General features: G+C 38.1%; 1 protein-coding gene across 1 annotated transcript; it reads left to right on the top strand.

Annotated features, from left to right (window-relative positions):
* The first annotated feature begins 297 nt into the window (after positions 1–297).
* Positions 298–7651, top strand: LUM (lumican). Its single transcript, XM_049626078.1, has 3 exons — positions 298–434; positions 2808–3693; positions 7336–7651. The coding sequence occupies exons 2-3, from the start codon at positions 2829–2831 to the stop codon at positions 7488–7490; spliced, it is 1020 nt and encodes a 339-aa protein (XP_049482035.1). The 5' UTR covers positions 298–434; positions 2808–2828; the 3' UTR covers positions 7491–7651.
* Positions 7652–11621: the final 3970 nt, after the last annotated feature.

The raw sequence follows: 11621 nt of genomic DNA, 5'->3' as shown, positions 1-11621 counted from the left end.
GGTTGAGAGAACAGCACCTAATTGTTCCCACAGCTCCAGAAAGAGCTTTGCAAGAGAAGTGCTCCTACAGGAGATGTCTCCTTTGCAGCAGGACTCAATTCTTGGTTCAAAGCTATGATATTTGGGCTAGTTAAGCACGAATCTCTCTCCCATTCCATAGGGAATGAGCTGGGCAGTCCCTGCTCCCCACGTCCACCTGCACTTCGTTAGAGAGCGGAATGCTCACATGCCACCACCCCACAAGATCCCCACAATGACATAACTCCATGCAGAGACTGGCGTGACTGGGCTGGGTTTCCCCCCCTTCAGCTCTTGTATCACTAAGAATCTGGCAGCCAGTTCCGTCCTGACAGAGTTCACAGCATATATTGGTGGATTCTTGTCCATAGTGCATCTGCTTTAAGAATTAACGAAAGCAGTATCAAGACAGTAAGGTAAGTGCTGTTTTAACTATAGCACTGGGGATGCTGACTGTTTGGGACAGTGTTTATTGTAACAGGAACAGAAGAAATTCCAGAGCAACATTGCCAATTGCTACTCAACAGCAAATCCACAGTTTTGAGCATTTACTTTCACATTTTGCTTAATATGCTTTCCATGATTTAGGGATTTGAGATAAATTTTATATAGTATATGTTGTACTGCTTGGCAATGGAAGTTATACAAAGTTTCAAAATTGGAATGAGACACTACTTAAAACTGAACATAGTAAAAAAGTTTGGCATTTAAAATGTTTGTTATTTTATGCTAATTAGTTATATACGTTAGTGTTGTTAAGACCCAATTTTGAAGTGAAGAAAGGCCATTTCAATTAGCATTCAAAATACTTTATATTGTTATAATTTGTTACAATTTACAATGAACATGTTATAAAAATGTGAGCTAAAAGACTTAGACATGAATCACATTTCTATTTTGTTAATTTCAAAGATTTGATTTTTGGATGTACGTCTTAAAAAACATGTTTTAAAGAAATTCTGGGAAAGATGATTTACTTTTTGAGAAAAGCATTTCCTCCATAGCCACAGGTATTTGGAAAAAAACGGGGAAAAAGCACAGAGCGCTTTTGCCTCATAGTGGAGTCATTATATGGTTACAAACTCTCTTTGAATTCAGAGCCCTTGTTTTTACTCTGCCAAAAAGTATGGAAGCATTTTTTTATTATTATTCAATACTCATATTATAGTAAGTATTGGTTTTAGTGTATACTCAGTTTAAACAAGGTGGAGGTTTTTTAATGGAGCAAGACAAATCTTTTCAACATTAACGTATTACAACTTAAACGAATCCTGTAATTACATTAACACTATGTAATTGTTCTCATGGCCAAGTCCTGTCAGCTAAATTAAATGATGCCGTCGTAATCTTAGGGAATAATTTCTCGAGAATCTGGCTACGTGTTACATTATGTCAGCTATCAGAGTGATTCCAACAACTTTTCTAGGGTTTCATCTGCTAAAATAAAGTGCCTTATAATTTCAAATTGAAGCAAAGAAAAGATGTCTCAATTTCTCGTGCTAAACATTCCTACTCATCCCAACCAATCTAGGCACATAAGTTTGTACCATATTTCTCGCAAGAAGATATATTATTTTATGGTATATAGTGGAATGTGGATGCTGCTTCACATTATGATTTCCCTTCCAGAGTTATCCTTCAGACATAACTCTCCACTCTACAAAAGCCCAACTCTTTACCTAAACTGCTAACCCTTTATTTCCCCAAGCAATTGAAATATACTTTATTGAGCCTCACCTTAGAAACATGTTCATATGAGAGGATCACTGTTACAGCTTATTTTTAATTTATATTCTCAAGGTTGTCCTTTCCTACATGGTTCATAATGCCACTGTTCACAGCAGACTCTCCTCAGTTCTACCTCTTTTCCACTTCCATGCTGTGAGAGCACTAAAATCCAGAGAAGTGAGCCATGCCTTCCTAAATTTTGGCATGAAGCAGGTAGAGAACTGGTGAGTTACTGAGAAAGGACAATTTTAATTCAAAACTTGAAAATAATAGATGTTTTCTACCAGTTGGATCTCTTTACGGGTTTAATTATTTTTTAGAATTTGTGACATTTCCCTGACTAATTAAAAGCACGTTCTAAAACTAATATGCCAAATATTAATTTCGGAAGACAGTTGTGTAATGCACCTAAAGGTATGGAATAGTAAAGACAAGTCAAGATAATACACACACACACTCACGCCCACCACGAATTCTGTTCTTCCTCCTCAGCACGGACAATACCCAGACATTTTTAAAGGAATGTACCCTCCCACCCCTCCGCACGCACACACATAGATAAGAATAGCTTTCCTTCAGGCAAAACCACAGATTGCCCCTATTCCCAGGGAGGGTCTTCTTAATGAAATATTTTAATGATGGTGAATGGTAGGGTACAGGGTACAGCTTACAATTGTCTTTTCATTTTCATTTTTTCTGGTTTTGAAGGATGTTCTGAAGCAGTGTACTAACATGGTGGCTAGTGGGCACCACCCAGAAACCTATTGCAGGAAGGCATTTAATTAAAGAAGGACCTAGAGAGATTGACTGTCGGGCCTGGCTCGTCCAGAAGGGGGCGCATGTGTATGCAATCTGACCTGAAACCTGTTCACCACCCCAGAAGTTGCACAAGTACATCCTTTTCCTGACGCTTAAGTACAGATTAAAAAGACATCATTAGATGTCCAAACAAACTATAAAATAATAAAATACACATTTGCTAATGCATTTAACATTGCAAATCCAACATCCTTTTCCTGAAAGTGTGCTATTTTATAATAATATGTTTTCACTTTATTTAGGAGTCAAAGCATTTGCCAAACATGAATCTAGGTGTGTTTATTCTCCTCTTGGCGTTAACTAGTGGTGCCAGCGGTTATTACTATGACGATTATGATTTCCCTCTATCGATTTATGGGCGATCATCACCAAACTGTGCACCAGAATGTAACTGCCCTGAAAGCTATCCAACAGCCATGTACTGCGATGAGCTGAAATTGAAAAGTGTGCCGATGGTGCCTCCTGGAATCAAGTATCTCTACCTTAGGAATAACCAGATCGACCATATTGATGAAAAGGCCTTTGAAAACGTCACTGATCTGCAGTGGCTCATTCTAGATCATAACCTTCTAGAAAATTCCAAGATAAAAGGAAAAATTTTCTCTAAACTGAAACAACTTAAGAAGCTGCATATAAATTACAACAACCTTACGGAGTCTGTGGGCCCACTCCCCAAGTCCCTGGTGGATCTCCAGCTTACGCACAACAAGATAACGAAGCTTGGCTCCTTCGATGGACTGGTAAACCTGACCTTCGTCCACCTCCAACACAATCAACTGAAAGAGGATGCTGTTTCAGCTGCTTTTAAAGGTCTTAAGTCCCTCGAGTACCTTGACTTGAGCTTCAATCAGATGGCCAAACTGCCTTCTGGTCTCCCAGCATCTCTTCTAACTCTCTACTTGGACAACAATAAGATCAGCAACATCCCTGACGAGTACTTCAAGCGTTTTAGTGGGCTGCAGTATCTACGTTTATCGCACAATGAACTGGCTGATAGTGGAGTACCTGGAAATTCTTTTAATGTATCATCCCTGCTTGAGCTGGATCTCTCCTATAATAAGCTTAAAAACATACCGACTGTCAATGAGAACCTTGAAAACTATTACCTGGAGGTCAATGAACTCGAAAGTAAGTAGAAAGCTGTGCCTGTACGTGACTGAGGTTTCCTCAAGTTTTTACATGCCTGAACTGTGCAAGTAAATATGGTCTCTGGCTCCATTAACAGAAATGAATAAACATGCCAGTAAAATATCTATCCCTCTAATTCAAATATAGAAGAATTCTAGCTCAGTTACTTGTTCAATGTTTGGCCTTTCTTTGGAGTGCCCAGATCAGAAACCATTAAGCTCATAGGACTTGGATACAAAGTTCTTCAAATTTAATATTTTGGGCTAATTCATCCTGCTGTGTTAGCTCTTGATATCTGTTATCACTTGCCTCTGTCATGATTTAGATTTCTGTCCGACATTTATTTCTTGGCAAGGTCTAGCTGGAGGAGGAACATACAAGTCCAAAAGAGGGATGGCTAGCAGAAGCTTTCAAATGTCCCTCCTGCTTATCTCCAGAGCAGTTCACATATATTCGTGGTCTCCTCTGACATCTTTACTTGAGACTCCACCTATTACGCTGCTCTTATGGACCATCATCTGTCTCTGTCATCCGTGTCATGGTGTGTGTGGTCTTCACAGTGTTATTTGAAGATGGTGAGGAAGATTAAGGAGGGAAGGAATAGGAGCATCTGGGTGGCTCATTTGGTTAAGTGTCTGACTTTGGCTCAGGTATGATTCGTGGTTCATGAGTTCAAGCCCTGCATCACTCTCTGTACTCACAGCTCCGAGCCTGGAGCTTGCTTCGGATTCTGTGTTTCTGTCTCTCTGCCTCTCCTCTGCTTGCGTTTTCTCTCTCTCTCTCTCTCTCTCTCTCAAAGATAAATAAACATTAAAAATTTTCTTTGAAGAGTTAAGGAAATCGATGAGGGTTCAGAATCTTTTTTAATAGTATGAAAGAGCTCCTTCTTTTATACACAACACTTAACCTCGTTAGATTTTTCCAATTTCTCCTTCCTTTCTCCTGCTGCCATTGTATACTTTTTATTTATCTTCTGGGTAGGAGTTTGACCTGATCCACTTGGGCTGTTCATGTATTCTTTAGGTCTTTTGGGACATTTATCAATTAAAGCCATACAGATTCAGGTGGGAAATTGAAATTCACCACACTCCATCTTATTCTTTAACAAAGGTGGCAGGAGAGAAAACCTACGGTTCACGGACAAAGTTGTTTAAATCAAAAGGCAGGTGGGAACCATTGATTTACTTATCAAGCAATCATATCTGCAAAGTAATCTATTAAAACTGAACATCTTTATGCCATGGAAGTTGGTTCTTTTGTCATATTGGATAAGGATATTGACATTTCCATCCAAAAAATTACAGTATGACTTATTAATATGATACTTTGTGATTCAGCAACAATTTTGTGTAACCCCTAGTAGGGTTGGGGTGTTTTCAAGAGGGAGACCATGACTGCCAGATCTGAAATGCCACATATCCTTTCTTGTGTCTGGAAATCTTGCTTGTCATACCATATAGAGTAAAATGATCATAGCTGAACCCTTACAGTCATTTCTAGTGGAAAATTCACTCTGTAGCAATATATGGTCCCATATTATAAACATTTGTGGTCAGGAGGAAGGATATTCAGAGATCCCAAAACGCTAATGGGATTTAAGATACTTAAGGGTTGAAGAAACCCATTAGATTTGGTTGGTGGAGGTCTATCCATGTGAATGGGGCTACCTCATACTCTGAGACAAGAAAGGGAAGACACACAGATGCAGGAAAATCTGGAAGTATAAAGACCAGGATGATTACAAGAAGGAAGAGGTGATATAGGAGATGAGAAATGTGGTCCGTGGAAGAAATGCTAGTGGTCACTCAGTGTCAAGCTGAGCTTGAAACCACACACAACTGCCATCTGAATGTGAGTGTTTAGTTACTCTTATTCCTTTCTCATCCTTGACATTTAGGTATATCCATTTCAAGTATTCTTGTTGTTTGACTTTGCATGTTTGCAATTCAACTTATTTTGCTACATAATAATTATGGATAGCAATTGTCCACATTCTCTTAAGATACAAATAGCCCCTTCATGTTTTTCTAATATTAGGAAATATATGGTCAAAGAGTATTGTCCTATTTCAAGCTTGCAACTTTAAGCTCAACCCAGTCACAGATTTTCCTAATTTGGAAAAGAGGGCAAACTTAAAAGGACATCAATAGTTATTCGGCACATTTAGTGTGCAGTACTGTGGGCGAAGTGGCTTCCATACCAAAATCACTTCAGTCTTCATGTAACACAGTGTGAAAGATACGTTATAGCTAATAAGAAGATCAGATAAATGTTCCAAAGTCATCCAGATGATCAATGGCAGAGATAGAAAACTAGTATCGGCCTAAACCCATGTTTTTTTCCATTCCTCCATGCTTTCTCAGAGATAGGTGCCATAAGATCCCTGAAATTTGACTGATGAGTTAAAGACAACATATTAATGGAGAGAACAGTGTGTTGAGCCCCACTGAAGTCATTGTTAACTAGAATTTAAGAATGAAAGAAAATAACAACACAGGGGACCAGATAAGTCAATCTGAAGTGGACTTGAGCAAACATAGACAGTTTCTATGTACACACCTAGATCATGCAGTCTAAAAGCAGCCTCAGTTTCTACTCAAAACTAAATCAGTTTTTCATTTGTGGCAGCTTTTCTTCCACAGGAGAAAAGGACACGAGCTCTGATCATGGACATTCTATGATTTGCTTTTGGCTTTGGGGTTTTGAATTACCGTCATGAAGCGTGGTTGTTGGAAAACTCTTCAGAGGTCATCTAGTCTCTTATTTTAAGATGCAAAACCCCAAGATGTTTATATTGGCGAGATTGCTCACACAACAGCACCAATCTTAGATTTCTTCAGCTAGACTAAACATTTCAAAAGAGTGCTCAGATAATATGACAGATTAATTGAATGGCTTTTAAAATCCAGTGTTTTTAAATGCAGATAGGATAATAAGTTCTATTCTCTCAAACATTCAACTGAATGTCCTGATCTGCCATAAGTATTCTTAATATTTTTTAATTTTTTATTTTATTGTTTATTTAGTTTTAATTCTTTAAAATATTTATTCATTTTTGAGAGACAGAGAGAGAGTGTACGAACAGGGGAGAGGAAGACAGAGGAGACACAGAATGGGAAGCAGGCTCCAGGCTCTGAGCTGTCAGCACAGAGCCCAATGTGGGACTCAAACCCATGAACAATGAGACCCTGACCTGAACCAAAGTCAGACCCTTAACTGACTGGGCCACCCAGGTGCCCCAATTTTGTTATTTATTGTAGGAGAGACAGAGACAGCATGAGCAGGGGTGGTGCAGAGAGAGAGGTAGAGAGAGAATCCCAAGTAGGCTCCACGCTGTCAGCACAGAGCCAGATGCAGGGCTGAAACTCAAAATGAGATCACAACCTGAGCCGAGACCTTAAGAGTCAAAAGCTTAGCCAGCTGAGCCACTCAGGTAACCCTCTACTATAAGCATTCATTGCTAAGTATTGTGTCATTTGGTAGCCTGAAACACTCCTGTAGCAGTTCCAAATTCAAAGATCTATCAAGTAAGTGGGAAGGACTTTTAATAGACATTATTATGGATAGGAGCATTTTTTAAGTGATCAATTCAAGTCCATGTACTAAAAAAGTAATGGACATTTTCTATTCTTCAATTTCCAGAGTTCGAAGTAAAGAGCTTCTGTAAGATCCTGGGACCATTATCCTACTCCAAGATCAAGCATTTGCGTTTGGATGGCAACCGTCTCACGCACACCAGTCTGCCCCCCGATATGTATGAATGTCTACGTGTAGCAAATGAAATCACCGTTAATTAATATCTACGAATTCCAATTCTATTGAGGTGGATCCCGGAGCAACATTTTATGGTTACGTTTGTGTGTGTCAGTTTTGATAGTATTCATTTTTGTCGCTGTTTTTACTTCCATGAATTTTAAATTCTGAAGGAAATGTTTTGTAAACATTTTACTCCTTTTTTTTTTTTTTTACAAGAAAAGATGAAAGGCAGGCCTATTTCATCACGAGCACAGACACAGACACACACATAGACAACAAACTTATGCTTTATTTGTAAATTTAGTATTTTCTACATCTCTACTGTCAAATGATGTGCAGAATCTTCTACTGGTTACATGGAAGTCAGCCCAGCATTATAATTCCTAAATCAACTCAATGTGCCAAAAAGCATGGGCTACCCACATATGGATGTTTGGTGTCTTGAACCAAATTTCAACGTTCAGATTTGTTTAGCTGAAAAATACGTGGTAAATTTTGAGGCCGATGATTTTGCAAAATACTAGACCAAATCCTTGAAGCCCCATACACATAAAGTGATATTTTTGGTATTAAGGACTTATATGGTTACCTAATGAAACTTTTCTTTTCTAGAATTATTTTTTACTCTAAGTCATGTGTATGTTTCTTTTTAATCATTTGCATGTTATGTTTAACAAGCTAATAGCAAAATAAAACACGGCAAATGGCATCACTGTGCTTTCTTTTGGAATTCATACCTCTCATATATAAAACAATAGATAAAAATTTTAAAACCATCTTTAACCTGCAATATTTTACTTATGTTGAATAGAGTTTTTGACTAAATAAATTGTCTGCTTCTAGCATCCAGTTGCAAACATCTTTGAAACACATCTTACAGTATGTACTTAAAAGTGTGCAGATCTGAATTTCAGTTCACATTGCAGGAGGGGATCCCCTTTACTAAGTGATTCTCTGGACACCAACTGAGTGTCCTACAATCCAACTCCATTTTGGTGCTGCCTGCCTAGAGGCAGTATCAGATTTCACAGATTAAGGGTTCAGTCTTACAAGACCCCCGCACCCCGGTGCTTCGGATGCCAGGCATAAGCCCAGGTCATCACCTGTACTTCTGATCAATTGGCTACAAATCAGAGGTTCCTAAGACCCCCTCCTTGGGTACAATTAATTTGCTATAGAGACTTATAGAAATCAGGAACCCTGTTTACTCACTAGATTACCAGTTTATTATACCAGGATATAACTCAGGAATAGCCTGATAGAAGAGATGCACAGGGCAAGGTGTATGGGAAGGGCAGAGGGCCACCATATCCTCTCCAGGAGCACCAATCTCCCCAAATCTCCACAAATTCACCAGTCCAGAAGCTCTCTGAACCCCACTGTTTTGCGATTTTATGGAGGCTTTCTACACACACAGGACTGATTAAATCACTGACCGTTGGCAATTGAACTCTATTTCCAGCCCCTCTTAACTCCCTGGAGGTAGGAAGGGGGCATTGAATACTCCAACCCTTTAATCACATGGTTGGTTCTCCTGGCAATCAGTCCCCATCCTTGGGCTATCAAAGTGCTTTCCAAAAGTCATTCTGTTATCATAATAAGGGACAACTTTATTGTTCTTATGAAAGGAATACTAAATATTTTAGGAGCTGTGAGCCAACAAACATGGGCAAAGATAAAATATATATGAGGAATATATTTTGGTCATCTGAATGACCAAATATACATTTTATGTAAGTCACAATATCAGAATTCTTAAATCTCACAACTTCCTTGGATATTTAACATTATTTCCGTTTCTGTTGGTTTTACTGATTTATATGTAATGATATTCTGTTAAATAAGAAACTTCTATAAGATCTCAGCAATCACTGCTTGGTTGTTAAGCAAAAATGGTGGACAACTCCCAGGATTGAAAATGTGAATGTATATAAATTTTTTGAATATGAGACTTTAGAAAATCAATGTATCTTGAAGCCAATATGTTTGCAATAACGGAATCCAGGTTTTCTGTTTCATGGATATCTATGATTCTTTACAATGGGAAATAATAGAGAAAATAATTTATAAGAAGTAACTTCTTTATCCAGTTAACAATAAAGCATAAGTCTGGGAGCAAATATGAAAAACATACTTAAAACCCATAGGAGCGCATATATAGCCTCAGTTGTGTCTAAAACAAAGGAAACATGTCTCTAAATCATACTATGTTTTAGCATAACATTTTTAGTGAACTCTACCTTATGGTAAAATAGCTTATCATCAAAAGAGAATTATCAGTAAAGATTGAGTTGACTGGCAGAGGTGTGAGATATATTTTAGATTAGATACACTGTATAGTTTTGATTATCATGTCTTTTCTACATAAAAGTAAGTTCCTTAAGCTGTGACTGTACTCTCAGGCCATTTCTTGGAATGAACTTAAAAAATCTATTTTTCTTCAATAAAACTAGAATATAGAAGAAATAAAACCAAATTTTTCCTGGCCCTATCTGTAAAGTCGCCATTGATCTTTTGAAACCTACTCTCAAGTAGGTAGTAGAGAATGTGCCATAAATTCTCTTTTAGAAAGAACATTATAGACTTACATGAATTTTGTCTCCATATCACTTAGGGAAAACATCTTGTCAGCTGGCAGTCTATATCTTTAAAAGCCTTTGATTTATCTCTGTCCAAAGTCGTATGCTCTTAAGCCATAAAAAGCAAAGCTATAACTTTTAAACAGTAATTTCCTTTGTAGTTGTGGTTGGTTGACAAAGACCGAATTAGGCACCATGACACTTTCATGTAGAAGCATTTGGGGAAGGCACTAGTTAGATACGATTTTAAAACAGCTCCCTTTCTAGAAGGCAGACCCCATCCATTCAGGGCAAAGTTGGAGAAGAGAAGCTTCCTGCTTGCTTCTTCACCCATTGTGATGGCCCTACAGAGAAGGGATATTGGAGACTCTCTTTATCTGCTTTTTCCTCACTCCCTCGCTGCCACCCCAGCTGGGGTGGTGTTTTTCAACATTGCCTGTGTATAATCAGCATGATGAAATGCTTTCTAAATACAGATTACCAGACACAATGTCTCAGATACAGACCCAGTAAATTAAACAATGTAGGATTTCACATTTGTAGAGAACACACATGATGATTCTTACACTGATGGTCAGCGATACAGGTCTTTAAAAACAACGGCAAAAGTGTGATCAAGACATTGAAATCCCAAACAGCTAAGAAGCAGAAGAGTCTTTTTCTCTACAGAGGTGGGACAGAAAGAAGCCTGTTGTTAGCAGTGCACATACACAGAATAAATATTATTTTTCTTGTATTCTGATTTATTAAAGTTCTCTAACCAACAGTTTCTTCAAGTGTAAGCAAGGGATTAAGAACACTAACTCATAAAGATGTAGTGAGACGCTTCTGCTACCCAATTTGAGAGTTAATTTGTATATCCTTCTTGCCTGCCTATGGTCCTTTCTCTCCAGAGTGGCTGGGACTTGCTTAAGAGAGATGGCTCAGAATTTAATTGATTACATTTTCAAGAAGCATACCAGGGGAAATGCTCAAAAACAGGGTGAATTTAAAATAGGAAGGTCTCTCAACTGTCTCACTAAAAACAAAGATTCTGATTTTGTATCTTCCTTGATAAACAACACCATGAATGGCTTAAAGCAATAATGCACATGGGTGCTTTCTTTCCTAAGAGTGATTCACTGGAGACTTAACTGTAGACCCTGATTTTGGACGAAAATGGAAAAGTGAGGACTATTCCCCTTTATTCTCAACATCTCCCTTTGAAGATCAGGACTAGGTCATGCCTGTATGATGAAGGAGAACTATGTTGTACTCAGGCTTTGAGGTTTGTAAGGAATTATCATGCCCTAATAAGTACAAAAAATACAGATGGATGATAGACCACTAAATGAGCCAGAGGAATGGTGATTTCTTAGTTAAAAGTTCTCCAACTGGTAATAACTGTTTTCAGAAACACTGAGGAGTTTAAAAGGTTGGTTTTACAAAGGGCTATGGATTTATTTCCTTGGGATCTTTTATGTTTTGGGTTCCGGTTTTTTCTATAGCTGTAATTTTATCATAATGATGGCCTTAGATTTTTCTTTGGTTGGATTTTGCAACCATCATAAATACTTGCTTCCCATTTTGCTCACAAGTAACAGAAAATACTCA

This window comes from Panthera uncia, chromosome B4 (assembly GCF_023721935.1).
Source record: "Panthera uncia isolate 11264 chromosome B4, Puncia_PCG_1.0, whole genome shotgun sequence".
Taxonomy (NCBI): Eukaryota; Metazoa; Chordata; class Mammalia; order Carnivora; family Felidae; genus Panthera; species Panthera uncia.
The sequence above is the reverse complement of the archived record's forward strand: the minus strand, read 5'-3'. Positions and strand labels throughout refer to the sequence as shown.

Coding starts and splice junctions, on each gene's coding strand:
- LUM (XM_049626078.1), top strand. CDS start 2,829: ATGAATCTAGGTGTGTTTATTCTCCTCTTGGCGTTAACTAGTGGTGCC. Junction 3,694..7,335: donor GGAGGTCAATGAACTCGAAA/GTAAGTAGAAAG, acceptor TTCAATTTCCAG/AGTTCGAAGTAAAGAGCTTC.